A 27,500-nucleotide genomic window follows, 5' to 3' on the forward strand; every position below is an offset into this window, starting at 1 on the left:
ATGGAAGACGGTGATGGGAAGATTGCCAACTGGCTAATGTTCAGTAGTGGACCGGCAGCTTAGTGGATCTGCTGAGGTTTCTCCACCGGACTATCTGTGGACCAAGCCCGTCTATACGATACTGCCGATACACGAAGCATAACGTTATCTATATTATCTGAATAAAGTTGTTATCTATACGACTTATCTATCAACAGCCGACTACAGTCGCTGGCAAAACATGCTTTATGAAATAGATTGTTGCTGCTATTAAAACTATTGCAGCTGTGCATCGATTCCCATAGCTGTTTCCGATACTTGTTCGTTCGGCCAAATTATGTAATTCGTTTCTGTTTTTCTTGGAGTAATTGGAAGTTGCGCGGATTTTAAAAGTTTGTGGCGGTTTCTCCCACCGGACGCGAACGCAGCATCTGCCCGACGCCGACCCGGCTGCGTTTGAGCGGCAACAAACTTTTCCAAACCACTCCAGTCCCCGCGGTTTCTCTCCGTCTCTCTCTCTCCGTTTCATTACAGTGTTCTAGTATTATTGTTGTAGTAGTGCTACCTGTGTCGTCGCTTCTACGTGACTACTGCTTCTAGGCGAAGGACTGTAACCTGAAATGTTAAAGGTGATTTAAAAATACTAGGGTATGGTATCGCAGATGCCACGCCCACCTATATATGCCACGCCCACCTATATATCCACATGGCCAGCAGCCTAGAGCTGTTAAATGCATGTTGTGTCACAGTGGAAACGCATCGCCCCAAGTGCCTAAAAACACAGTTAGAATCACGTATCACAACTATTAAAAAAGCACTACATTAAACAAATAGTCTCTTTTCTTTAAACATTGTCTTTTCATGCCTGTTGACAGTGTGAAGTACAACTCTCTCCCGGGTCCTAAAGTTAACCGTCCCGTGGGTGTCTCTCCGCCCAGAACTCTGAGTGACAATGGAAGCTGGCGCAGACTCACAGCAAAGTGAAACCACCGTGACGGAGGCTGAAGCCCAGCAGATTGCTACCCTGGCACAGGTAAACACCACCCAAACACCACCACCATCCCAAACACCACCACCCCAAAGACCAACCTTTTGTACACATTATCGGTTCTAACATGTGAACTGTAAACAGTGGAAATGTCACTTAATGTTATCAGAGCTGAAAAGCATTCCCATTGCCTCCTAACGAATAACAAAGCACGTCTACATTTCAAACCATTTCGGGCAGAACAGGAGACCAGTAAACAAAGATACTCTTCTGCTACTTCATTAACCAACCCCTTAAGGGATGTTTTGCATATGCCTCCCACTCCCTTTTCGTGGTATTCCCCACTTATATGGGTGTAGGAACAGCATCCAATCAAATCAAACTTTATTTAAATACAACTCTTGTACAAAATAGAAAGCAAAACCAATCTAAACTCTCACTATGAGAACTTGATGACTAAAAACCATAACTTTATTAACCGACCCCGCGAGGGATGTTTTGCCCACGTCCCTCCCACCTCCCGACCCTTTTTTCGTGGCATTCCCCACATCCCCTTATATGGGTGTAGTAGCAGCATCGCCGCGAGCTGCCCTGACCTCTGACCTCTGCCGCTGCGGTCCCCCAGGCGTCCATCGCGGCCGGCCAGGTCACCGCCACGGGGCCCACTGTCACACTGGTGCAGCTCCCCAACGGCCAGACGGTCCAGGTCCACGGGGTCATCCAGGCCGCCCAGCCCTCCGTCATCCAGTCGCCCCAGATCCAGACGGTCCAGGTACACGGGGGTCTCCGCCCCGCCACGGCGCTCGCTGTTGGGCTCTATTACTGTCTCTGTTTCTCTCTCTCGCTCTCTCTCTGTGGCTCTCTCGCTCTCGCTCTCTCTCTCTCTCTCTCCCTCTCGCTCTCTCTGTTTCTCTCTCTCTCTCTCGCTCTCTCTCTCTCGGTGTATCTCTCTCTCTCGGTGGCTCTCTCGCTCTCTCTCTCTCGCTCTCGCTCTCTTTGTGTCTCTGTCTCTCTCTCTCTCTCTCAGTGTTTCTCTCTCTTGCTCTTTCTATCTTACTGTATTTCTCGCTGTCTGTCTGTCTGTCTGTCTCGCTCTCTCGCTCTCTCTCTCTCTCTCTCTCTCTCTCTCTCTCTCTCTCTCTCTCTCTCTCTCTCTCTCTCTCTCTCTCTCTCTCTCGCTCTATGTCTGTGTATCTCTCTCTTGCTCTTTCTATCTTACTGTCTTTCTCGCTCTCCATATTTCTGTCCCTTGTGGTCTCTGTCCCTCTGTCTGTCTATATAACATCATTTTTGGGGCTGTGTAGTAATGTGTTTAGGGGCTGTGTAGTAAGGTGTTTCGGGGCTGTGTGTAGTAAGGTGTGTGGGGCTGTGTAGTAAGGTGTCTTGGGGCTGTGTAGTAAGGTGTTGTGGGGCTGTGTAGTAAGGTGTTGTGGGGCTGTGTAGTAAGGTGTTTCGGGGCTGTGTAGTAAGGTGTTGTGGGGCTGTGTAGTAAGGTGTTTAGGGGCTGTGTAGTAAGATGTTGTGTGGCTGTGTAGTAAGGTGTTGTGGGGCTGTGTAGTAAGGTGTTTAGGGGCTGTGTAGTAAGGTGTTTAGGGGCTGTGTAGTAAGGTGTTGTGGGGCTGTGTAGTAAGGTGTTGTGGGGCTGTGTAGTAAGGTGTTGTGGGGCTGTGTAGTAAGGTGTTTAGGGGCTGTGTAGTAAGATGTTGTGTGGCTGTGTAGTAAGGTGTTGTGGGGCTGTGTAGTAAGGTGTTTAGGGGCTGTGTAGTAAGGTGTTTCGGGGCTGTGTAGTAAGGTGTTGTGGGGCTGTGTAGTAAGGTGTTGTGGGGCTGTGTAGTAAGGTGTTTCGGGGCTGTGTAGTAAGGTGTTTAGGGGCTGTGTAGTAAGGTGTTTAGGGGCTGTGTAGTAAGGTGTTTCGGGGCTGTGTGTAGTAAGGTGTTTCGGGGCTGTAGTAAGGTGTTTAGGGGCTGTGTAGTAAGATGTTGTGGGGCTGTGTATTAAGGTGTTGTGGGGCTGTGTAGTAAGGTGTTGTGGGGCTGTGTAGTAAGGTGTTGTGGGGCTGTGTAGTAAGGTGTTTCGGGGCTGTGTAGTAAGGTGTTTCGGGGCTGTGTAGTAAGGTGTTTCGGGGCTGTGTAGTAAGGTGTTGTGGGGCTGTGTAGTAAGGTGTTGTGGGGCTGTGTAGTAAGGTGTTGTGGGGCTGTGTAGTAAGGTGTTTCGGGGCTGTGTAGTAAGGTGTTGTGGGGCTGTGTAGTAAGGTGTTTAGGGGCTGTGTAGTAAGGTGTTTAGGGGCTGTGTAGTAAGGTGTTTCGGGGCTGTAGTAAGGTGTTTCGGGGCTGTGTAGTAAGGTGTGTGGGGCTGTGTAGTAAGGTGTTGTGGGGCTGTGTAGTAAGGTGTTGTGGGGCTGTGTAGTAAGGTGTTGTGGGGCTGTGTAGTAAGGTGTTGTGGGGCTGTGTAGTAAGGTGTTGTGGGGCTGTGTAGTAAGGTGTTTCGGGGCTGTAGTAAGGTGTTTCGGGGCTGTGTAGTAAGGTGTGTGGGGCTGTGTAGTAAGGTGTTTCGGGGCTGTGTAGTAAGGTGTTGTGGGGCTGTGTAGTAAGGTGTTGTGGGGCTGTGTAGTAAGGTGTTTCGGGGCTGTGTAGTAAGGTGTTTCGGGGCTGTGTAGTAAGGTGTTGTGGGGCTGTGTAGTAAGGTGTTTAGGGGCTGTGTAGTAAGGTGTTGTGGGGCTGTGTAGTAAGGTGTTGTGGGGCTGTGTAGTAAGGTGTTTAGGGGCTGTGTAGTAAGGTGTTTCGGGGCTGTGTAGTAAGGTGTTTCGGGGCTGTGTAGTAAGGTGTTGTGGGGCTGTGTAGTAAGGTGTTTCGGGGCTGTGTAGTAAGGTGTTTCGGGGCTGTGTAGTAAGGTGTTTTTTGTCGTCAGATCTCGACGATAGGGGAGAGCGAAGACTCCCAGGAGTCGGTGGACAGCGTGACAGATTCACAGAAGAGACGAGAGATTCTGTCTAGACGGCCGTCCTACAGGTAACACGCTCGCGCTAATGAACGGCCTCGCCGTGTGAGAGCCTTGCTCTACCAGCGGGACTCGAACCCCCAACCCTATAGGTGTCAATCCCGGAAAACAGATAACAGTTAGGAGCCCGTCCCCTGATTGTGTGTGTGCGTGTGTGTGTGTGTGTGTGTGTGTGTGCGCGTGCAGGAAGATCCTGAACGACCTGTCGTCCGACGCGCCGGCGGTCCCCAGGATAGAGGAGGAGAAGTCTGAAGACGACACGGCGCCCGCCATCACCACGGTCACCATGCCGACGCCCATCTACCAGACGAGCAGCGGGCAGTACAGTGAGTAGAGGGCCGGCGTGCTCACTCCCCGGAGTGAGACACGATGACACTCTAACCCTCTGGAGTGAGACACTGTGACACTCTGAACAACTGGAGTGAGGCACGGTGACACTCTGAACCACTGGAGTGAGACAGAGTGACACTCTGAACCACTGGAGTGAGACAGTGACACTCTGAACCACTGGAGTGAGACACGGTGACACTCTGAACCACTGGAGTGAGACACGGTGACACTCTTACCCTCTGGAGTGAGACACGGTGGCACTCTGAACCACTGTAGTGAGACACGGTGACACTAACCCTCTGGAGTGAGACACGGTGACACTCTGAACCACTGGAGTGAGACACGGTGACACTCTGAACCACTGGAGTGAGACACAGTGTAACTCTGAACCACTGGAGTGAGACACGGTGACACTCTGAACCACTGGAGTGAGACACAGTGTAACTCTGAACCACTGGAGTGAGACACGGTGACACTGTGAACCACTGGAGTGAGACAGAGTGACACTCTGAACCACTGGAGTGAGACACAGTGTCACTCTGAACCACTGGAGTGAGACATAGTGACACTCTGAACCACTGGAGTGAGACACGGTGACACTCTGAACCACTGGAGTGAGACACAGTGTAACTCTGAACCACTGGAGTGAGACACGGTGACACTGTGAACCACTGGAGTGAGACAGAGTGACACTCTGAACCACTGGAGTGAGACACAGTGTCACTCTGAACCACTGGAGTGAGACATAGTGACACTCTGAACCACTGGAGTGAGACACGGTGACACTCTGAACCACTGGAGTGAGACAGAGTGACACTCTGAACCACTGGTACCTAGTTAGAATCCAAACCATAGGTATTACAATGCCAGGGAAGGGAGCAAGGTGATGCACTTCCTTCTACAACCTGAATTTTTATTCACGCTTAAACGTAGATTTGAATTCAGGGCGTTTAGCAGACGCTTTTAACCAAAGCGACCTACACTTAGTACATTCGTTAGCAGAAAGAGAAACAACAATACTGTATATCGCTGTCGGTACAGTAAGGATGTTCATTGAACCAATCAACAATCGCTGAGTTAACCCGTTCCCCGTATGCAACAGAGATAGCTAGGATAAGATGCTACGCAATGTTAAGTACTATTTTTAAGTGCCAGGACGTACAACGTACAATAAGTGTACAATAACTGGCAAACCCGTCCCGGTTGTAATAAAATGCTTCCAAGGCTAAACAGAGAGAGAACAAGTGTCTAATTTCTCAAGTTAAATTACAACACTAGTTCATGTATTGGCCATTTAAATGGACGCCCGCGCAATCCCGCCCGCCGTCCCTTTAACTCTATATCTCCCAACAAGCCCGCCCTTTCTTGCGTTTCGATCCCCACATCTGGTACCTGATACCTGGTACTTTTTTAGTCTCGCCTCCGTCGAGGTCACAATAGCGCTGATCCGACACATTTCTGTGTGACGTAAACAGGCTGCCGGCCACTGATTGGCCAGAGAGTGACACCACTGGACGAGCTCGACGTCCGAGCCTGACAAGCCGACACCCGGCATCGTTAAATACTGCTAGCATCAGCGCTCAGTCACCAATAGTGCTCGATTATTGACCACGGCAGGAGCAGCGCGCAAGAACACGCCCTGGGCCGTGAGAGAGGGGGAGACTCAGTGGAAGAGGTCCTTTATTCTAGACGGAGACACGACGTGCCTGGAACCGAACCAAGTCGTGCCGCGCTACGAGGCATAACGACAGCGAGGCGGCTGAACCCGAGGCACGTCGCGTCCCGTCTGGGCCACCAGGGGGCGCCCCCGTCTTTACCTCCATGCTCTGTGCCCCTTCTGTAGTCGCCATCACCCAGGGAGGGGCCATCCAGCTGGCCAACAACGGGACGGACGGACTGCAGACGCTCACCATGAACACGGCCACGCAGCCCGGCACCACCATCCTGCAGTACGCCCAGACCAGCGACGGCCAGCAGATCCTGGTGCCTAGCAACCAGGTGGTGGTCCAAGGTGAGGCCCCCCCCCCCCCCCCCCGGCCAATCAGGCGCCCCGCAGGTAGGACGGGCTCGCTGCGATTGGTCCATCGTCGATCGTCGGTCGAGTTCTCCATCGCAACTTTATTGGTATCCGAGGCGATTTTCAAATCAAACGAGGAGATGAGAACACAAATAAGAGTTCAACCTTTCAATCTCTCTCGTGCGTGATTCAGTCTTCTGTTTTAAATGTTTTCACACTGTGTGAGTTGGTTATGGTTTGATTCACTATTCCCGCCCCGTTTCTCTTCGGCTCAACGCTGATTGGCCAGAAGGGGGTGATTGACAGGGGACAGACTTAATGCCGTCAACACTTCATTTCGTGCATTCCTGCACAACTGTACTGTAGCTTCATTGTATTTTAAAGATGGACACCCTCTCCATATTCGTTGTATTTATACTTTCACATATTTTCTACGTATCATTCAATTGTAAATGTTTAAAAATTATTCGACGAAGGCGAAGTGGAGAATAGCCCCCGAGTGCGAAGGTCGAGGCTGTGTGTGCACGGGAACACTCCAAAAATAAACAAGATAACGCTTCATGCCGGGATTTATTTGTTTTTGTTAACGTGGCGAGACGAGCGTCACGCAGTATCCCGAGTTTGAGATCTCGACCACAGGATATTGCACAATATCCCGAGATGGCGAACCAATCAAATTGTGCCGTCTTAGGAGGCTCACGTGTAGCATAGTCTACCTTTTGTATATTTACGTTTCTGGTGCCCCAATCACCCATCGGTGTTGGGGTACGTTCAAGAAGCCGCTTCTGACTGTAATGCCCCCCCCCCCCCCCCCCCCCCCAGCGGCGTCCGGAGACGTGCAGGCCTACCAGATCCGCACGGCGTCCGCCAGCACCATCCAGCCGGGCGTGGTCATGGCCTCGTCCCCGTCCCTGCCGGCCTCGGGCGGCACGGAGGAGGTGACCCGCAAGAGGGAGGTGCGCCTCATGAAGAACAGGTAGGAGCAGGTCGGGTCGCGACCCCACGACCCCCCACGGGGCTCCTAGGGTCCACTACTCAGTGATGGTACTTAGTACACGTCCCGGCACTTAATGTACGCACTTATTGTGTGTTGTGCGTCCTGGCACTCAATGTACACACCTATTGTGTGTTGTGCGTCCCGGCACTCAATGTACACACCTATTGTGTGTTGTGCGTCCCGGCACTCAATGTACACACCTATTGTGTGTTGTGCGTCCTGGCACTTATTGTACACACCTATTGTGTGTTGTGCGTCCTGGCACTCAATGTACACACCTATTGTGTGTTGTGCGTCCTGGCACTCAATGTACACACCTATTGTGTGTTGTGCGTCCTGGCACTTAATGTACACACCTATTGTGTGTTGTGCGTCCTGGCACTTAATGTACACACCTATTGTGTGTTGTGCGTCCTGGCACTTAATGTACACACTTATTGTGTGTTGTGCGTCCTGGCACTTAATGTACGCACTTATTGTGTGTTGCACGTCCCTTCACTTAATGTACACACTTGTTTGTTGCACGTCCTTGCAAAAAAATAGATGTCTTGTACGTCCTTCCTTAACAATAGTACTTGTCATCATGTAGCGTCTTCTCCTAGCTATCTCTGTTGTGCACGGGGAATGGGTCAACCTAGTGATGGTTAGTGCTTGGCTCTTGGTTCTATGTACATCCTTACTGTACCCACAGAGATATGTTGTTGAGATGTGTTGTATTGTTGCCTTCAATCAGAGACGCTCCTTCTGTCACCTTTTTTATACCTAGGCTCAAAACACGCCTCTTCTCCCTGGCCGTTCCTCCCCCTTTAGGATACGTTGTGATGTTGTCGTACTTAACATTAAATGAACTTTAATGTTTGTGTATACTGTAGGTATATAAAGTGGTCTGTGTTCTTTTGTTTGCACCTTGTACGGCACTTTGGCCAGTAAACTGTATTCAAACGTGCCTTATAAATACATTTTACTTACTTATTGTAAGTCTCTGTGGCTAAAAGCGTCTTCCCTCCCCCCCCGCCCCCCCCAGGGAGGCTGCCCGGGAGTGCCGCCGGAAGAAGAAGGAGTACGTCAAGTGTCTGGAGAACCGCGTGGCCGTGCTGGAGAACCAGAACAAGACGCTCATCGAGGAGCTCAAGGCCCTCAAAGACTTGTACTGCCACAAAACAGAGTAGGGCCCCCCCCCCCCCCCCCCCCGCGCGGGTCCCCTGCACAGAGACTTGAAGCGAAGCCTTGCATCCGGACCCCCACCCCCCCCCTCCAAAGCCCCTGTCTGTAAAGGCCCCGCCCACCTCAAAACCCGTACCGGACCTCCGGAGCTGGTCCTTGTTTTATTGAATGCTCCCCCTGCTGGACCAGCCCAGCGACTACAACAGGGTTTTGCTCGTGGTGGTGGGTGAGGCTCCTCCCCCTGCCTCCAGCGCCGTCGCCCCCGGTTACCACGACGACGGCATCGTGTGGCGCCACCAGCAGCAGGAGACGCGCGCCTGTTCAGCAAGCGATTGACTTCTGACCTTTTTTAAAAAAAAAGAAAAGAAAAAGAAAAAATACTTTGCCCCCCCCCCCTCCCAAAACCCCCCTCCTCTCTCACCCCTGCTCCTACTCCGGGGAGGTTTCAGTGCATTATTGTCATCGCCATGGTAACCACCGCGCTTCCGATCTGACGCTTCCGACCGGTCGGTTTCCGATCGGTCGCTTCTGATCGGTTGCATTCTGATCGGTTGCCTTCTGATCGGTTGCCTTCCGATCTGAAGCATCCGATCTGTCGCCTCCGATCGGAAGCATCCGATCATTTGCTTCCGATCCACACTATAGTCAATCATGTTAGAGGAGGTCTGCTTCAGCTAAAGACGGTTCTAATTGTTTTTTGTTTTCTTTGTTTCTCTCCGGGAGCAGCGAGGGAACTCTAGCATATTCGGTTGAATCATGCGGTTTATGATTTCTTTATAAAATTGTAAGTGAAATATCGTTTTCTGTGTTTTGCGGCCGGAGTGGTCGCAGCTCGGAGCGAGAGGCAGATCCTGGATGAGTTGCGGAGCCTTTGCATGTTTTATTAGTGGCATCGTTTGGGCTATTTTATATATCGTCGGAAGCACAGAACATTGCAACCCGAAAACGACACCCTGCCCGAGACCCCCGAGGGGGGTCTGACCCCCCCCCCCCCCCCCCCCCCAAACCTGGGGGCAGGGGAGGGGAACTGGTGGGCTGGGTCTTTTGAAGACTGAATATTTTACACTTTAGAGAACATGAGATGTACTAAAACCTTTGGTGTAATGGTTTGAAAAAGGAATATTTCTCTCGGTGTCTTTCCTACTCCTTGCTTCAAGCTCCATCGAGTCTGGTGTTTCTAAGACTTTATTCGACACACACACACACACTCGCACACACACAATCAGGACTTTGGACACGCTGATCAACATGGGATCGAATCCCGTACCGATGTCTGAACAGAGGTCGGCGCCTGCTGCACACGCCTCTGTCTGTGCCACGGTTCTCCACCAGGGTTCTCTACGTTCTAGCGGCCGTCGGCTCGTCGCGACGGGAGGACCGACTGGAGGTCCGGTCGGTAAACGAGACTTCTTAAAAACGACACAAGCCCTAAAGTTGACCTTTTTATTTTCGAATCACCCGTTTAAAACCAAACTGGAACCCAAACCGTTGCCCTGGTTTCTGAATCGGAGTGGGAGGAGGTGTGACGCAGGACAAAATGGACGCCAACGATTCTGTAAAGTAAAAAAGAAAAAAAAGGCGGGAAAACCACGAGACACGGAACACAGAACAAACGGCTTTGGGAGCGACGTCGCCACGGTGAATTCTTTCGATATTACATAGTCATCCGACATAGCAAGCTTTTTTTTATTATTTTGCCAAATGCCATTTTCATTGATTTTGTATACGATGTATTTCTATATGTCAGCACCAAACCCTAAATGAAAAGTAGTCACTAGAGGACTTCCTCTAAATATTACATTTCTGGCAGCTGTTAATAAATGTGTTTCTGGTACCGCTCGTCTGCGCATGTGTGGAACAGAACCCGGGTTAAAGTCTGGACCCAGTGCGTCCGGGGGTCCGGGGTTCGACTCCAGCCATGCCCATGAGCAAACACCTCTTTTGGGAATCGCGTCGCTGGTAATAATCCATCTGGATCCAGCCGCTGTGGCGTACCTCCACGAAATGTGTTCCCCCGCTCAAGGCGGGTCCCAACGGCGTCGGACCCGGAGGTCCGCGCTCATAGCTCCGCCCTCGGCGCCCGCTTCACGGCGCGGTACACGTGGATGTCGCGCTGCCGGTCAAAGTGGACCTCCTCCACGGAGAAACGCTCCCTCAGCAGCTCCAGGAAGCGGGAGTCGCGCTCGTAGCGGAGCTTGCAGGCCAGCAGGACCGTCGTGGCGTCGGAGCACAGGTGGTCCAGCGTGGCGAGCAGTGCCGGGAACGTGTCCTCCAGGTACACGATGTCGGCGCCCAGCACCAGGTCGAAGCCCCCGGCGGGGTAGCGCTCCAGGCCCGAGCCCCAGCTCAGCTCCGAGACCTCTGCCGAGCCTGGCTGGAGGTCCGCGGGGACGTTGGCCCGCACGTTGGCCGAGAGCAGCTCCAGGGCGGGCTCCCGGTCTGTGATGGTGACCCGGGCTCCTGGGCGGGGGGGGGGGGTGGTTGGGAATCAGATCGGGAATTTGAGCTCTCCATCCCGATTACCTCTACCATCCATCCCTACTGTTCAAATAGTACAACTAGTTTATATTTGTATTAGTGCTGTCAAGCAATTAAAATATTAAATCGCATTAATGTCGAATTTATTTTAAATAAATAAATAGATTGCGTTAATCGCGCGATAAAAAATTAACGCTGTTACAATTGGTTTGCGTTAACGCCGTTAATAACGTGTTTAACTGACAGCACTCATTTTTAAATACATAACTAGGAAAGGTCATTCTTTTTTGATTCATTTCTGGATCAAGACGCTAAAAGTCATCCAAAGGATGACTTGCAAAAAGAATAATACTTATTTCCAGCAGGGTCCTCGAGGTTTGACAGCTGTGCCCGTGAAGGGACCCCGTTTGGACGCACAGAGCAGCCCTCTTGGTGCTAACCCCTCGGGGTTTAGTAAGCGGACCAATCACAGCCCTCGCTGCTCCGTCGCCTCGACGGAAGGTCAACATGTTTGGGGGGGCGCACGTCAGGCCCTTGGGGAGGACGTAAGGGGTCCGTAACCCCCTTGCCTTACGTGAACGTCGGACCGTAGTCAGCCCTTTAGAGCAGTGTTTCCCCAAAAAAATTCTGGGGACCCATTTTTTTTTAATTACAAACCATCGCGACCCAATTCCAAAAATATAACAGCTATCAAAAACAAGCCTCTTGTTTAAAGTTTTTTTAAATGCTGATGCCGAACAGGTAGAAAGTGTTTAAGGGCAGCTATTGCTATCAAACAGTCAATCCATCAAATCAATTCGAACCGTCAACATTAATCAATGTGTTAACCACATAAGATAAGATACAACTTTATTGACCCCGCTGGGGGAGGAGTGCGGGTGTTTCTACGGTAAGGCCTGAGTGTTGTTTAGAGGACCAGCGGTGCGGGGCGCCTACCGAGCAGAGCGGCCACGATGCCCACCAGCCCCGTCCCCGCGCCCAGCTCGATGACCGGGCGGCCCCTGAGCTCCACCGGGGCCAGCTCCAGGTACAGGGCCAGCACCACAGCCTGGGGACGGGGGGCACATGACAGCCGGGTCAGTGAGGATCTCAGACAGCATGGGAGGTAGGCCTACTTATTAATGAGATGGGATGACTGTATAAAAATATATACAATTGCAATCTGCAAGAATAGTAAATAAACACGACCAGCGCTGCAGTGTCTGTCTTAAAGGGAATTGATGAAAACAAAGCGGGGAATCACACACACACACAGGTTCATCACACACACACAAACACACACACACAGGTTCATCACACATACACACAAACCCACACAGGGCATCACACATGCCCACATGTGTATAACTCACTGCGTCCCAGACGACCGCCGCCACCCCGGACCTCCGCCAGTCCTGGTTCAGGAGGACTTCGCGGCCCGCCAGGTGAAAGGTTGCGGTTGAGTTGTGCAGCTTTGCCAGCGCCGGCAGAGCGTTCTCTGTGTACGGAACCAGCGCCATGTTGCTCCTTCCTCCTGACGCGTCACCTTCTTCTTCTTCCTCTGGTTGTGGGTTCGAATCCACTCCACGGTGTATTACCGGCCCCCATCGGCCGGGAGGGTCGAGCGACCACCGGATAACCCCGCGGGACGGACCCTGCGCAACCATTGGCCGGATAATGTCCTAAGCTAATTGGCTATTTAATTTGTAAACCTTTTTAACAGTTTTGCTTTTATTTGTTTATTTTTTGTGGATTATACGGATCTAACGACTAAACCAATGCGATTGTTTAACATTCATGAATCTTAAATTCGTTTGGTGATAAAAATCACAGTTTTTCTTTGAAAGTTTAAATCTTATTACATTTTCTTAACCGTAAAGTAACTTGACCACGGTATTTTCTTATTGTTTCCGCACACTGCTCCCAACGCTTGGTAATTAAGTCATTAAGTCATTAAGTAATTAAGTTCCTGTACAACACAGCATAGGGGGGCGGGGTGTGGCGTTCTCAGTCGCTGACGTTTAAACGCGCATCTCCGTTCGGACACTCTCGACCAATCAGCAGAAGGATCAACCTGTGGGCGACGAATAGGAACTGTCGGTTGGGAGCTGGGGCGGGACCTAAAAGATTTAATATAATAGCACTTTTACTGCAACGTCATTGGCCGTCAAGTTAGAGGAAGCCGCGTAGATTACAGTTATTCATTCTTCAAAGTAAAAAAATCGGCTCCCGCTGCCCGATTAAAGTGTTTGTCTGTCACCCTAATATCCCGTTAATCTACGTTTTATTTTCCAAACTACGGTTTGATTTCTCTGTAGAACCACATTCTGTTCACTCTTGTTTACAAATCACCTCGCTAATCACAGCACGACTTTTACTTTGAAGGATCTCCGCGGAAGTCCATCCCGGAATGCGCTGTCCGACCAAATATCTCAGCGCTTCTCTCCTGCGACAATCTCTGCCTGCTAACCCCCCGCTGCTCGTTACCGGGACCGAGCCCCCGTTGCCGGGACCGACCCCCCGGGACTGACCCACCGGGACTGACCAACCGGGACCGAGGACCTACCAACCGGGACCGACCCACAGGGACTGGGACCAAGCACCGACCAACCGGGACCGACCCACCGCTACCGGGACCGAGCCACCGGGAAGGGGACCGAGCCACCGGGACGGGGCCACCGGGACCGACCCTCCGCCCCTGAACCTCCAGAGACGGAGGAGTGCTACCGTATCGATGAACCTGGGCATGTAGGGGTAACTAATAGATCCTCAAATCAGGGCCGCCGTGTGCACGGGTTCGAGACCTGACGTCCGCCGAACTGAACCGTCGGGCCGGAGTGAAAGGATCAGCACGGTAGAAGGAGGCTCATAGTGTCCTATTAGACCTCCGCACCCCCCACTGACCGCTGCCGGACCCCTCACACACACACACACACACACACACACACACACACACACACGCCACGCACACGCGCGTGTATCAGACGCACAGCCACATGCGTGTGTGTAGGGCGTCCTATGCGCCCTGCGTCTGTCAGCTGTTCTGAGCCGGCTCCGGATAGTGTTCCCACTTGGCTCATCCCCACATGAAGCCCGAACTAAGTCTGCTTGATCCAAGTGTGCTCTGTTAGTGTCGGCGCGTCGGCCGTCCCGTTAGTGCGTCTATCCCCCCCCCCCCCCCCCCCGCGGGGCTGACTTGCGGGACCGAGAGTGAGTTGCGGGAGTGAGTTGCGGTAGCAGCAGCAGCAGCAGCCATGGGCGGGACGGTGTCGTGTTGTATGTCTCCTCGGGAGACCCCCAAGATCCACCGGCGGGAGGTGGAGCTGGAGGATGCCCCCATCACCACCACGGAGGAGGTGGACGTCAGCGAGGACACCGGGACGTACCTGCAGCACATCAGCGACCGCGAGCTGCCCGACGGTGAGTTCTCGTCCAATCAGGGCGCTTCCTGCTTTTGATTGACAGGTTCATCCCGCCCCCCCCCTCTCTGACTGTCTAAAGCAGCGTTTCCCGACCTGTGTAATCTCCTACTGCTCTAGTACCTGAGTACTCTAGTATGGTGTTAGAGCGGGTTGACTGGTGACCGGAAGGTCGCTGGTTCGATCCCCGGCTCCTCCTAGCTGAATGTCGAGGTGTCCCTGAGCGAGACGCCTCACCCTGACTGCTCCTGACGAGCTGGCTTTCGCCCTGCGTGGCTGACTCCGCCGTCCGTCTGTCTGTGTGTGTGAATGAACGGTTGAAGTCGTCAGCTAAATCTTCTCGAGGTAGAATTGCAGTAGAATGCCCATCATCTACAACCCTATCCTATGAACTCATGTCACAGTTGTATTTTAGCGTTCCTGGTGTTACTGTGACGACCTAGAGGAGTTCACAACGGAAGTGGCTGAGGTGTTATTGCGGTTCCTGCTCCCTAACTTCTCATCGACCATCACAAACATCATGGGTATCAGCAGATTAAAGACGTACCCCCTAGAAGGCTCTCTCACGCCCCCTTCAGACAGATCAGGGAGAGCTCATCTCAAACCTTCAGCTGTCACTCGGCCGCACCGTGATCGATGACGTGTCCTCCGGGTATCGCTCCAGCACTTAATCCTGTTTAGTGTCTGGTCCTACCCCCCCACCACACACCCCCTCTTGGCGGTCCCGGAGCTGGAGGAAGGTTCACAGGGTCTGGGGGTGAAAGGTGGACGGGAACTGGAGGGAATGGAAGCCAAGTCAAAGTTAGAAAAAAGTTAAAATCAAAGAACAATGGAGGGATGTGGAAGTCGGCCCGCTGATCAGATCAGAGCGGAGGATTAGAGGACAGAGAGACGTCTCCTACACTTACCGGGACTACTAGCTTTGGTTCTTCACTGTCCCCACGATGCGTTTCTGTACTTCATTTACATCTACACTTCAGGGCGTTTAGCAGACGCTTTTGTCCAAAGCGACGTCTGACAATAACTACATTTGTCAGAAGAAAGAGATCCAACAATATATAGCTGTCGGTGAAGTAAGGATGTTCATGGAACCAAGTGCCAAGCACTAAGCATCACTAGGTTAAGTACCCATTACCGGTACACAACAGAGGTATCTAGGATAAGATGCTACAAGATGCTAAGTACCATTTTTTTTTTTTTTTTTTAAGTGCCATGACGTACAACACACAATAAGTGCGTACATTAAGTGGCAGGACGCACAACACACAATAAGTGCGTACACTAATATTAAACTAGGTAAAAGTCGTAGATCATTGGCGTGTTATAGTGCCCATCTCTTCATGAGATCGCTTAAACATGTGATCAGGTCGAAGGTTATAACCGTTTTATTGCCGTCTATTGTCTCTGGTTGTATTATGCCCCGCCCCCTAACATTAAGGACTGCCCCCCCCCCCCCCCCCCCCCCCCTCAGAGCTGGCCCATGAGTCCAACCCGTCGGACCACCCCAGAGCCAGCACCCTGTTCCTCAACAAGTCCCAGACCGACGGTGGGTGACCCCGCAAACACACCTCCCTCTCTGTTGACCTCTGAGAACCACGTCCCCATCTGACCTCTGACCTTTGCGTTCTGTTCCTCCAGTGCGCGAGAAGCGGAAGAGCCATATCCTGAACCACGTGAGTCTCGTCCAATCAGCTCTCAAGATGACTACGCTACTCTGTCTTACTGCCGTGCATCAAAAATATGCGCACGAAACATGGGGGTGGCACGTGGCTCAGGAGGTAGAGCGGGTCGGCTGGTGACCGGAAGGTCGCTGGTTCGATCCCCGGCTCCTCCGAGCTGAGTGTCGAGGTGTCCCTGAGCGAGACGCCTCACCCTGACTGCTCCTGACCAGCTGGCTGTCGCCCTGCGTGGCTGACTCCGCCGTCGGTGTGTGAATGTGTGCATGAATGGGTGAATGTGGGGCAATATTGTAAAGCACTTTGAGCGGCCACTGGTTAGAAAAGTGCTGCTTAAATGCAGTCCATTTATATGAGCTGTTTTAATGTGTTATAGTTGTAAGACATAATTACACTCGCATAGTGAAGTCAGCAATGTTATAACGTTGGAATGTGGTTTTTGTTTCATAATCTTTTTAAACACTCTGACCCATTCCATCACAAAACTAAAGTTATGTTTGTATTGGGTTCAGAGGAAGGACACTTCAGTGGTTCCTGTTGGGAGAACACGCTGTTTAAAGCGAGCATAGACACACAAACGTTCTGAATACAACAATTAAAGCACTTCATCTCCCAGTTATGAGGAGCGGAGAGGCACTGCGTTGACGTGTCCTAAAGTCATGAAGCCCCACACATGCACACCGTTTTCCCGCTCTCTTACGACATCACTTCCTGTCTCCAGACGTCTCCGCGGCTGATGACCAAGAAGTCGAGCTCCTGCTCCACCATCTTCCTCGACGACAGCACTGTGAGCCAGCCCAACCTGAAGAGCACCGTCAAATGGTGACCGCCTCGTCCGGGCAGCTGTCAGCGCTGCGTTCATGTAGCGTAGGAGAAACCGCCTCTGGGTCAACTAGCTCGGAGTGTTATTTTTAAGGGCAAGGACACAATAATTGTGTTCATTAATATTATACTTTGTTATACTTGTCGCTATTGCTGCAACTACAACTACATTTTTTGGTTGAAGTATAACTTACCTACTCCCTTTCCTGCTGTTGGCGTGTCCTTCCACTTACGTATATTACCTAATCATACATAGTCAATCGTGGAAAGTTATTGATATTGTATTCCCACTCGTAAGTTCACATGAACGCACCACCTCTCCGAAGGCACAAACGACGGGGAAACCAGTATGACTTGAACTCCCCATACTACTCTCCTTTTTTTTTTTTTTTGTGACATACTGGGGCTCGATGTTACGATACTTTAACACAACTGGGTGATTTGTGTTTGCAGCGTGACGTTGGCGGTCTACTACCACATAAAGAACAGGTGGGTGTGTGCTGGTCATGTAGTCCGTAGGCCTCAGCCCTTAAGGTGACCTTTGAGGTGTCTCAGAGGTGATTGAGAGTGTCTGTGATCCACCCCCTGCAGGGACTCCAGCCACACTCTGGATATCTTTGACGAGAAGAAGCACCCGCTGACGGTGAGTCCGTCCCCGGCCTCCGTTGTTGTTTTTTAATTCATTTTTTGTGTTATGTTGCTACGGCGTCTGCGTGCGTGGACGCGTCTGTCTGCGTGTGTTGACGCGTGTGCGTGCGTGGACGCATGCGTCTGCGTGTGTTGACGCCTCTGCGTGTGTTGGTTCTGCGTGTGTTTGGTTCTGCAGCGGGAGAAGGTTCCGGAGGACTACGCCACCGCGGACCCGGAGCACAAGCTCATCTACCGCTTCGTCAGGACGCTGTTCAGCTCCGCCCAGCTCACGGCCGAGTGCGCCATCGTCACACTGGTGCGTCTCTGTTCGAGAACCCTCCCTTCTGGGTTCTAGAACCCTCCCTTCTCTGTTCTAGACCAACCTGCTGTGATCTAGAACCTACTGCTGTCATCTAGACCCTCCCTGCTGTGTCCTAGACCCTACTGCTGTGTCCTAGACCCTCCCTGCTAATCTCAACCAGAGTTGGATCATCACGTCGTCATTCTACCCAAAGCATTAAGTGGAAGTCACTCTGCTTTGAAGGCAGGTAGCGGTCCACTGTGACGCAGATGGGCCTTGTTGGTACACTGCTGGAGGTCACGACCCGGGGACCCCGGGCCAGCTGTGGGGGGACACGCAGCGTTCTTTCTGGGCAGCGCTTTCAGTCGGTGCCCAAAAATGTTTTTTTTATATATATTCAGTTTCCAGTTGACATCGCGGAAACAGCAACGCAGCTTTGCTGTTCTGCCATTTCCCAAACTGTAGGAGAGACAAAAGTACAAATTTATTAATTATACATCGGCAAAAATGTCCCGGCCTGCTGGCGTCTAGAACAGGGTTCTCAACCACCGGGCCGCGGACCGGTACGGGCTGCGGAGCGTCGGCGCCCAGGTCGCAGAGTTTTGGAAATAAAGCCTAATTAAAAAAAAAAAAAGTGTTTACACAGTATATCACAGTCTGTTGTTAGACTGTTACCGTCTATTAAAAAAGCCCTAAAAGCCCATCTTTTTAGAAAAGCCTTTGGCTAAACTGCTATTTTAAATGATTATTTTTTCTGTTATTTTTCTTTTTATTCTAGTTAGTCTGTTATGTTGTATTTATTTTAATGTGCATTGTAGCACTTTGATGTCATTAAGTTGATGTCAAGTGTGTTTTAAATAAAGTTTATTCTTATTAATACAACTGTGTCAAATCCCCCCTACCCCCCTCAACCAAGCCGGGGGATATTTCAAATATTCATACCGGGCCTCTTAAAAAGGTTGAGGAAGCCTGGTCTAGAACATTCCTCCCGTTTTCTAGAAGGTTCTCTATCAGCCTGAGTGACCTCTCCTTCTGTGTCCCTCTGGACTCAGGTGTACCTGGAGCGGCTTCTCACCTACGCTGAGATGGACATCTGTCCGGGCAACTGGAAGCGCATCGTCCTGGGCGCCATCTTGTTGGCGTCCAAGGTGTGGGACGACCAGGCGGTCTGGAACGTGGACTACTGCCAGATCCTCAAGGACATCACCGTCGAGGACATGTGGGTGACCTCCCAACGGGGGCTAGGCTACCAGATCCAGGCCGCGAGCTAGGCTAACAGATCCAGGCCGCGAGCTAGGCTAACGGATCCAGGCCGCGAGCTAGGCTAACATAGGCCAGGAACAAGCTAGGCTAACGGAAGCCAGGAACAAAGCTAGGCTGACGGAGGCCAGGAACCAAGCTAGGCTAACAGAGGCCAGGAAACAAGCTAGGCTAACGGAGGCCAGGAACCAAGCTGGGCTAACGGAGTCCAGGAACCAAGCTAGGCTAACGGAGTCCAGGAACCAAGCTAGGCTAACGGAGGCCAGGAACCAAGCTAGGCTAACGGAGGCCAGGAACCAAGCTAGGCTAACGGAGGCCAGGAACCAAGCTAGGCTAACGGAGGCCAGGAACCAGAGACAAAAGTATTCAGCTGTCATAAAAGGATCTTAATTTTCTTAGTTTAAGTAAATTAAGTTAATTTAAGATTACCTAAATTAATTTCGGATTCCTTAAATTAATTTAAGATTACCTACATTTCTTTAGTTAACTTCAGTTTCTAAAGTTAACTTGAGTCTTTTAAGTTGACTTGAGTCTCTTAAATTAACTTAGGATGACTTAAGTGTCTTAAGTGAAGCTCCTCCCCCCTCAGGAACGAGATGGAGCGCCACTTCCTGGAGCTGCTGCAGTTCAACATCAACGTCCCGGCCAGCGTCTACGCTAAGTACTACTTCGACCTGCGCTCGCTGGCGGAGGACAACAACCTCAGCTTCCCCTTGGAGCCGCTCAGCAACAAGCGCGCCCAGAAACTTGAGGTGAGAACCCCCCCGGGAGGGCCAGGAGAGGGGCGCCCCCCAGGGTTGAGGAAAGCCCCCCACAGGCCAGACCCTGATTTGGTCCGATCGGGCTGACTGGTTCGGTTTAAGTGCAGGTCTTATGGGCGTTTACGGGATCGGTTGTTCGAGTAGACTTTGAAGGTCTCATGACATGCCGCCAGGTGTGAGTGTGATTAGCCTTACAAGCCGTTTTTGAAAATCTGCCCCTTTATGACATCACAAGTGGGCGTGTCCACCCAGATGTGTGCTGGATAGATCAGTCGGCCAGTCCACCCAGTGGACTGTAGCAAACATTGCTCATCTATCCGTCACACATCTAGGTAGACACGACCACTTGTGATGTCATTAGGGGCCGATTTTCGAAACGGCTTGTAACGGCTAATCATGCCACATGTCATGGGACCTTTTGATATAGATTTGAATTGGAGGAAGTGAATGAAAGTGATTTTACATTGACAAGAATCGCGCATCCCAGCTTTGGTGCCGTGAGTCAGTGTCCTACGTTCTCTCCGTCGGACGATAATTCCCATAGAAATGACTCGTCCCTCTGAGCTGAGGACTGAACGTTAGAAGGCGGATGGCGCCCTCTTTTGGTGGATATTATATCTGCAGCCACACCGTGTGGACGGGAGCATCTCCGCAATGATATATTGGCGTTTAAAAGAAATTGGAAAACTAATTAATTTTCTTTTTTTTATGGAATCGTTGACATCCATAAGAATCCTCTGAAATACTTTATATCTTTATCCAACATTTGAATCGTTTAACCTCAGTTTATAGAATCACTTATTGAATCTCAAACATTAAAAGGGTTTTACTTGAAGTAGAAAGGCAGTTATTTCGTCCTCCACATTAAAAGTTTAATAGGGTTTAATTTAAAGTTGCAAAGTCTTATTTCGTCCGCCACATGACAAGCATTTATGGTATTTAACGTTAGGTTAAAAAGTGAGTTATTTGTTCCTACTATCTTTAATAGTATTTAACTTTGGTTGAGAGGGCGAGTTATTATTTCTTCCTCCACATTAAAAGCGTTTATAAGGTTAGAAAGTCTGGTATTTTTTCCTCTACATTCAAAGTTGAATATCGTTTAACTTTAGGTTAGAGAGTCAGGTGTCTCGTCCTTCACATTAAAAGCGTTCATACTGTTTCAGTTCAGATTAGAGATTCAGTATCTGGTCCTCCACATTAAAAGCGTCCAGAGTTATCTCAAACGTCTCTCTCCTCAGGCCATCTCGAGGCTCTGCGAGGACAAGTACAAAGACATGGGCCGCCCCTGCATGAGGCGCTCCCTGAGCGCAGACAACCTGCTCGGCGTCCGGAAGTCCCACGCTGTCCTGTCCTGAACGCACCGCCGGGCTGCAGCACTTCCAGGGGCGGGAAAGGAGAGACGGGGAGGGGCCCTCTGTTGGGCCACGGCCACAGAGGAACACCCCCCCCCCCCCCCCCCCATGCCAATAGCGCAAACCGTCAGTGTTTAATTTTCTCTGCGAAAACGTCAAGTTTGTCCGGCGGCCGTCGCAGCAGCGATATCTCGCCGTCGTTTTATTTCAGTTGGTTTGACTTCTGTGACTCGACGTCGTTTAAAAGTACCTCGGTTTGTGTTCAGTACTGTTATTTTTTAAAATATTTTTTTATCATCCGTTGATTGTTTTAACGTTGATCCTGTTTGTTTTATTTTTAAAAGAGTTTTAATTCTGCATGGCGTTGGTAAATATTAACAGACAGAGCTCCATCACGCTCTTATTTTGTAAAATAAACACCTTTATTTTGGATGAAGACAAACTACATTGAACATGGACTTTTAAAAACATGTTTAAAGACAATAGAAACTTTTTTTTTTCACGCATCTTTTCAACAATGCATGGCAGAAAGATATGAAACTGAAACCACGATGACTTGCTCGGAACACGTTTTTTCTAGTTGTGTCACCAAACTGAGGAGGCGGGGCATGGCATTCCGACAAATAAGAACGCAGTCGGGCCCTGACCCACTCTGAAAGTAACCAGCAGGCAGTGACTTGACTACCACGACCGCCAATCAAACCCTGAATGACCCAATCACAGTCCTCCTCAGCTTTGTCCCGCCCCTAATCTCCTGATTGACAGAGATGGATTTGGTTTCAGGTTAGAAACTGGGCGACACAAACAGACAATTTGTAGACGGTGGTTTTGTTATAGTTTTGTTTTTTTTGCTTACTATGTAGGCTCATTTAGCTGAGAGATGTACACGATTGTATTTAATAAAAAAGAAACGGTTGCTGTATTTAAATAAAGATGAATTAAATGACAAACTTTTGAAACTACTTTTTTTAACTTCTGAATAACTGGAGCAAAAATGCAGACATAGGTTGATAATTATTTTTATTTTTTCTATTTATCGGTCAAAATATAACAAAACCTGTGAAATCAATGATTTTTCTTTTCATTGATCCAGAAATTGCATACGTGGTTTAAAGTTTAAAAACGGGAGACCTGTTTTATCCAAGGCAATGTACAGGAATATTTTTCACATAAATATTACATAATGAAGAACCACTTTAAAAAAGACAGCCATGGGCTAAAATTAACTGTCCAACAAGAAAAGTGTTTTATTTAATTTGGAACTTGAAGTGCTGTGTGGTTCCGAACCGAGCCACTAGGAGGGGCCGAGCACCCACTGACCGTCAGTTAGGCGCTAACAGTGGCTTTCGTCTTGTGATCGACAAAGCAACTGACCACTATAACATTATGAACAAAAAAACCTCAATATCCTAGGAGACTGTCACACAATTATTTACAACCTTTTAAATTATGATTGGGGGATTTTTTTTTTTCGATTTACCTACATTTCTAAAGTATTATTGGCGGAAATAGTCTAAGTAGCCAATGTTCCACCATAAGTACGGTACAGAAAACATCTCGAAGGTACTCACAGGAAAAGCCTGAACGACGCAGACGACATCCTGCTGTGCGCCAGCAATACAGAGGTCCATTTCAAATTCTCTTTCAGTCACTTTTAAAGTAGCTTTTTTTTTGAGTCACTACACGTCTTTGTAGTGGCTCACTGGACTCCTAGATGGGCGTCACTGGACTACTTGATGGGCGTCACTGGACTCCTTGATGGGCGTCACTGGACTCCTTGATGGGCGTCACTGGACTCCTTGCAGTGAGTGACTTGAGTCCTTGAAGTGAGTCCCGTCCTGTGACAGGGCCCTTCCTGCTGCTTCATCATTTCCATATTTAATAAATTAATGTTCAACTTCGTTCCAAGAGGCTGTGTGGTGTGGGGGTGTGGGTTGTGTGTGCACAGCTGTGCATCTACAGGTGTTTGTGTGTGTGTGTGTTTGTGCACATGTGTTTGTCCACAGGTGTTTGTGTAAGGAGGATGTACGGTGAGGTGTGTGTACAGGTGTGTGTGCGTGGGTCCTGCTCACAGCGAGGGCGGGGCCGAGGACTTGGCGTGCAGCGTGGACGGCGTGATGGCGGTGCGGTGCGTGAGGGCGGAGCTCGCCTCGCTGCAGGTGGAGCCCTCGGACGGCCGCGGCCCTGGCCCCGCCCCCAACGCCGCCGCCGGGCAGCAGCGCCGCGACAGGAAGCCGCTCCACGCGCCCAGCGTCTTCCCCGACCACACCCACACCCCTGAGGTCACCCCCCCCACCAGCGTCATGAAGTGCTTCAGCATCAGCACGGCGTGCTCGGGCCACGCCTCCTCGCCGGCCGCCAGGGCCCCGCCCCTCTGCCGGCGGTGGGGGGCGGGGCAGGACGCGCACGCCTCCCGCCGCCGGTGCTGCTCGTACGCCAGGCAGGTCACCACGGCGACGGCGGGCACCATGTAGAGCACGGTGAACAGCCCCAGCCGCACCATCAGGCGCTCCAGCTTGCGGCTCTTCAGGGCGGCGCCCGGCCCGGCTCCGCCCCCTCCGCGGATCACGCGGCGGATGCGGAACAGCGAGACGAAGCCGGCCGACAGGAAGCCGGCGCCGGCCAGCAGGTAGAGGAGCAGCGGCGCCAGCACCAGCCCCAGGCCCCGCCCCCCCCCCACGTAGCACACGCCCACGGCGGCGTCGCCGTCCACGGCGCCCAGCGCCAGCACGGCCACCGTCTGCCCGCCGGGCAGCAGCCAGGCGGCCAGGTGGTAGTAGTGGGCGTGGCCCGCGATGGCCTCGCTGCTCCACTTGAGGCCGGCCGCCAGGTACCAGGTGAGCGACAGCAGCAGCCACCACACGGCGCCCGCCATGCCGAAGAAGTACAGCAGCAGGAAGACCAGCATGCACAGCGGCGAGCCGGTGGCGGCTGCGCCCCGCGCCAGCGCAGGCCCCGCCCCCCCGCCGTCGGCCGCCGCGCACGCCACGGCGCGGTGGCCGGCGGCCAGCCGGAGCAGGTAGCCGGCGGCCACGCCCAGCGAGCAGGCGGCCAGGTAGACGACGGGCAGCTCGGGGTAGGTGAAGCGGGCGCGGTCCATCAGGAAGGTGGCCAGCGTGGCCGCCGTGGACAGGAAGCACAGCCCCGCCCACAGCCCTAGCCACAGCCGCGTGAAGGCCTGCTGGTTGGCCGTGAGGTGCGGCCGCACGCAGGGGGCGGGGCATCCCGCCGCCGGGGGCGTGTCCCGTCGCCACGATGACCCGGACGAAGAGGAGGAGGAGGAGGAGGGGGGCCAGCAGGGACACTCGGGGTCGCAGCCCCTGGGGGCGGAGGGGGCGGGGCGTCGGCGCGGGGGGGCGGCGGCGGGGAGGAGGAGGTGGGGGGGGGGTTTGGACGGGGGCGGGGCGGCGGCGGTGGCGGCGGGGGGCCGCTCGTCGCTGGCGTTGCGGTCCATGCAGAGCTGCAGAGGGTCCCCCTGGCGCGGCAGCCGCTCGCAGTTCATGCGCGGCGGCCACTGGAAGCCGTACTGCCGCATGAGCGGCGAGCAGCCGCGCTTGGCGCGCTCGCACACCGCGCGGCAGGGCGGCAGCGGGCGGCCATAGTCGGGCATGCAGATGGGCGTATACACGCTGCACAGGAAGAAGAGCAGGTCCGGCGAGCAGCGGATCCGCACCAGCGGCCAGAACTGGTGCACCTCCAGCCCCACCTCCTCCTGGCTGTAGTGGTGGAACTGGTTGGGCATGTGCGTCAGGTTGTAGCCCACGTCGCGGCACATGGGCACCGTGATGGGTTCACACGTCATCTCCTTGAAGGCGGCGGCCGTCGCGGGCCGCGGCAGGTGCAGCAGCAGAAGCGCCAGAAGCGCCAGAAGCGGAAACGGCGTGCGCGGCGACGGCGTGCGTGGCGACGCCGGCTTTGCGCGCGCATTAGCGACGGAGACGGGGATGGATTCCATCACGAGCTGATGAGCCTGAGAGGTTGTTTGTTAAGTCCCTCGCTTCAGTTCGCCACTGAGATGACCTCCGTAAGGGAGCTTTACACTAAGGTAAGGGCTACGGCGATTCCAAAGTAACACAAAGTGTTGTTGCGCGTGCTGGACATCGTCCACGGAGGGAGTCCCGTGCTTAGGGGAAGTTAGTTCCCAGATCCAGCCTGGTCGGTGCCTCCAGGCCGCATCAGGTGTCCCACCAGGTCATCTTCTTTTCATCCTCCAAAAGACATATCGAACGCCGGCAAATCATCGAAATCGAACCCGTTTAATCATTCACGAACCCACAGCGCGCGAGGTCTCTGCGTGTGCCCCCGCCCCGTCCCGTGCCCTGAGTCCGACTGTCCGTCACCGCGAGCGCCTCGGACCTTCCCAGCGGGCTCTGGCCGCGACCACGCCCAATCCACGCAGAACGATCCAATAGGAGTCGAGGCCCTTTCCGCTCGAGACCCGGGAGGTCATCATCGATCGTGGAGGAGACGCACGGAGGCGTACCCCCCTCCTCCCCCCTGTCCTGCTTCACGTGCGTCACAACACGACACACCGGGGGGTCCAGTAAGACGCAGCGACACTCGTGCTGCAGGTTCGGGACCACTGAGCACACGCAACGGGTCAGAAAAAGCTTGAACCGACGCCGGGACGTCCGAAGGTTTGACCTCCTTCCCGCTTGTCGTGCACACGTCCCGTCTCGCGCGCACAGAGATCCACGTCACGTGCCTCCTATTTCTTCACTGTCGCCTCTCGCGCTGTCCGTTCTCCGGTCTCCGCGAGCCCACTTCAACTGAACGGAGTTTAATCTAAGGCTCTTCCTGTAAAGTAAAGTTTCAAGGCGACATAGAGGGTCCCACGCTGTAAAAACGAAGATAACAGACGCTTCATACGCGTGCCCCCCCTCCCTGCCTGTCCTGTCCCTCCAGCCCCCCCCCCCCCCCCCCCCCCCCCCCCCCCCCCCCCCTTGTCCTGTCCCCCCTATGAATGGCTCTTTGTTTGGCGTCTCTGGTCGTTAGCGCCCCAATGATCCCTGGACGGCTGGAGAATCACAAAGGCCTCGCGGGTCGGCTACTGTTGTCTTATTGGCCGCTTTGTCCCGCGCCCTAATTGGCGCCGACAGCATGGGGTCCGGGGGGCGGGGCCAAGCAACGGCCGTCCCGGCGCGCACGCTGTAGCACGCAGGAGGGCACGGCGCTGTTTAGACAAAACACACACACGGAACACACAGTGCAAGCTCTCGTTAGAGTGTGTGTGTGTGTGTGTGTGTGTGTGTGTGTGTGTGTGTGTGTGTGTGTGTGTGTGTGTGTGTGTGTGTGTGTGTGTGTGTGTGTGTGTGTGTGTGTGTGTGTGTGTGTGTGTGTGTGTGCGTGTGGGCACCCAGCTTATTTGTTGGTTTTTGGTAATTGTGTGTTTGCACAACTTTCAAGGCAAAACAAGTGTTTCCCTTATCATGACAGACAGACGGATATAGAGTGAGACAGACAGACAGACACAGTGTGGGACAGACAGACAGACAGACAGACAGACAGACAGAGGGGGAGACAAACAGACAGACAGAGAGTGAGAGAAAGAGATAGACAGACAGAGGGACAGAGGTTGAGACAGAAAGACTGACAGAGAGACATACAGACAGACATACAGAGTCTCTTCATACTAATTTGACATTTTACAAATTCCTGTGTCGTCAGGTTGCCGTGGTAATGAGGAGAGACGGAGCTGTGGCATGACGTCACCACGGCAACAGGTTCCCACTAAAAGACTCTTCTTTAACTCTACTTTAACTCTGTCTAACTCTACTTTAACTAACATTGTCCCTACTTTAACTCTGTCTAGCTATTCAGCTCTCTTTAACTAACATTGTCCCTATACTTTAACTCTGTCTAACACTACTTTAACTAACATTGGCCCTACTTTAACGCTGTCCAACTATTAAGCTCTACTTTAACTAACATTGTCCCTACTTTAACTCTGTCTAACTCTACTTTAACTAACATTGTCCCTACTTTAACTATGTCTAACTCTACTTTAACTAACATTGTACCTACTTTAACGCTGTCTAACTATTAAGCTCTACTTTAACTAACATTGTTTCTCGGTTAACTTCACTCTGTTTAATTGTTTATCTCTGTTAACGCAGTCACTCTGTTGTAACTCAATTTTGCTATATTTAACTATACTTAACTCTATTTAGCTATACTAAACTATATTTAACTCTACTTTAATTACATTTAACTATGTGTTCATCAATGCAAATAGTGTTCATCAATGCAAATAGTAACTCTCCTTTTACTGTTGAACTTTATTTGACTCTACTTTAATTATATTTAACCATATCAAACTATATTTAACTCTCCTTTTACTATTGAACTTT

At 51.9% G+C, this 27,500-nt stretch overlaps 4 protein-coding genes across 5 annotated transcripts; 2 read left to right on the top strand and 2 right to left on the bottom strand.

Annotated features, from left to right (window-relative positions):
* Positions 1–10: 10 nt before the first annotated feature.
* Positions 11–8,477, top strand: LOC130378004 (cyclic AMP-responsive element-binding protein 1-like). 2 transcript variants are annotated; one of them, XM_056584943.1, is made up of 8 exons: positions 11–608; positions 918–1,012; positions 1,593–1,739; positions 3,875–3,975; positions 4,151–4,290; positions 6,135–6,305; positions 7,134–7,287; positions 8,333–8,477. In XM_056584943.1, exons 2-8 carry the CDS (start codon positions 932–934, stop codon positions 8,475–8,477), a joined length of 939 nt encoding a protein of 312 aa, XP_056440918.1. In that variant the 5' UTR covers positions 11–608; positions 918–931. The 2 variants fall into 2 exon arrangements, with proteins under 2 accessions (XP_056440918.1, XP_056440919.1); XM_056584944.1 differs by having other exon boundaries at positions 11–1,012; positions 6,138–6,305.
* A 1,024-nt stretch (positions 8,478–9,501) lies between these two features.
* mettl21a (methyltransferase 21A, HSPA lysine) lies at positions 9,502–12,845 on the bottom strand. Its single transcript, XM_056584942.1, has 3 exons — positions 12,303–12,845; positions 11,887–11,998; positions 9,502–10,932 (listed from the first exon to the last, which is right to left on the bottom strand). The coding sequence occupies exons 1-3, from the start codon at positions 12,594–12,596 to the stop codon at positions 10,532–10,534; spliced, it is 807 nt and encodes a 268-aa protein (XP_056440917.1). The 5' UTR covers positions 12,597–12,845; the 3' UTR covers positions 9,502–10,531.
* A 482-nt stretch (positions 12,846–13,327) lies between these two features.
* ccnyl1 (cyclin Y-like 1) lies at positions 13,328–22,716 on the top strand. Its single transcript, XM_056584941.1, has 10 exons — positions 13,328–14,349; positions 15,820–15,894; positions 15,987–16,021; positions 16,746–16,846; positions 17,300–17,335; positions 17,438–17,489; positions 17,673–17,792; positions 18,830–18,996; positions 19,627–19,789; positions 21,037–22,716. The coding sequence occupies exons 1-10, from the start codon at positions 14,184–14,186 to the stop codon at positions 21,151–21,153; spliced, it is 1,032 nt and encodes a 343-aa protein (XP_056440916.1). The 5' UTR covers positions 13,328–14,183; the 3' UTR covers positions 21,154–22,716.
* A 502-nt stretch (positions 22,717–23,218) lies between these two features.
* Positions 23,219–25,006, bottom strand: LOC130378000 (frizzled-8-like). Its single transcript, XM_056584940.1, has one exon. The coding sequence runs from the start codon at positions 24,950–24,952 to the stop codon at positions 23,219–23,221; it is 1,734 nt and encodes a 577-aa protein (XP_056440915.1). The 5' UTR covers positions 24,953–25,006.
* Positions 25,007–27,500: the final 2,494 nt, after the last annotated feature.

The sequence above is a fragment of the Gadus chalcogrammus genome, unplaced genomic scaffold (genome assembly GCF_026213295.1).
Source record: "Gadus chalcogrammus isolate NIFS_2021 unplaced genomic scaffold, NIFS_Gcha_1.0 GACHA039, whole genome shotgun sequence".
In the NCBI taxonomy this organism is placed as follows: Eukaryota; Metazoa; Chordata; class Actinopteri; order Gadiformes; family Gadidae; genus Gadus; species Gadus chalcogrammus.

Bases quoted from the DNA above. Each gene is read 5' to 3' on its own strand.
- LOC130378004 (XM_056584943.1), top strand. From the start codon at position 932: ATGGAAGCTGGCGCAGACTCACAGCAAAGTGAAACCACCGTGACGGAG. The intron at 4,291-6,134 runs GTGAGTAGAGGG...GTGCCCCTTCTG, and splicing joins GACGAGCAGCGGGCAGTACA to TAGTCGCCATCACCCAGGGA. The intron at 6,306-7,133 runs GTGAGGCCCCCC...CCCCCCCCCCAG, and splicing joins CAACCAGGTGGTGGTCCAAG to CGGCGTCCGGAGACGTGCAG.
- mettl21a (XM_056584942.1), bottom strand. From the start codon at position 12,596: ATGGTTGCGCAGGGTCCGTCCCGCGGGGTTATCCGGTGGTCGCTCGAC. The intron at 11,999-12,302 runs GTGAGTTATACA...CCCCGTCCCCAG, and splicing joins CGGCGGTCGTCTGGGACGCA to GCTGTGGTGCTGGCCCTGTA. The intron at 10,933-11,886 runs GTAGGCGCCCCG...CCCCCCGCCCAG, and splicing joins CATCGTGGCCGCTCTGCTCG to GAGCCCGGGTCACCATCACA.
- ccnyl1 (XM_056584941.1), top strand. From the start codon at position 14,184: ATGGGCGGGACGGTGTCGTGTTGTATGTCTCCTCGGGAGACCCCCAAG. The intron at 16,022-16,745 runs GTGAGTCTCGTC...TCCTGTCTCCAG, and splicing joins AGAGCCATATCCTGAACCAC to ACGTCTCCGCGGCTGATGAC. The intron at 17,793-18,829 runs GTGCGTCTCTGT...CTCTGGACTCAG, and splicing joins AGTGCGCCATCGTCACACTG to GTGTACCTGGAGCGGCTTCT.
- LOC130378000 (XM_056584940.1), bottom strand. From the start codon at position 24,952: ATGACGTGTGAACCCATCACGGTGCCCATGTGCCGCGACGTGGGCTAC.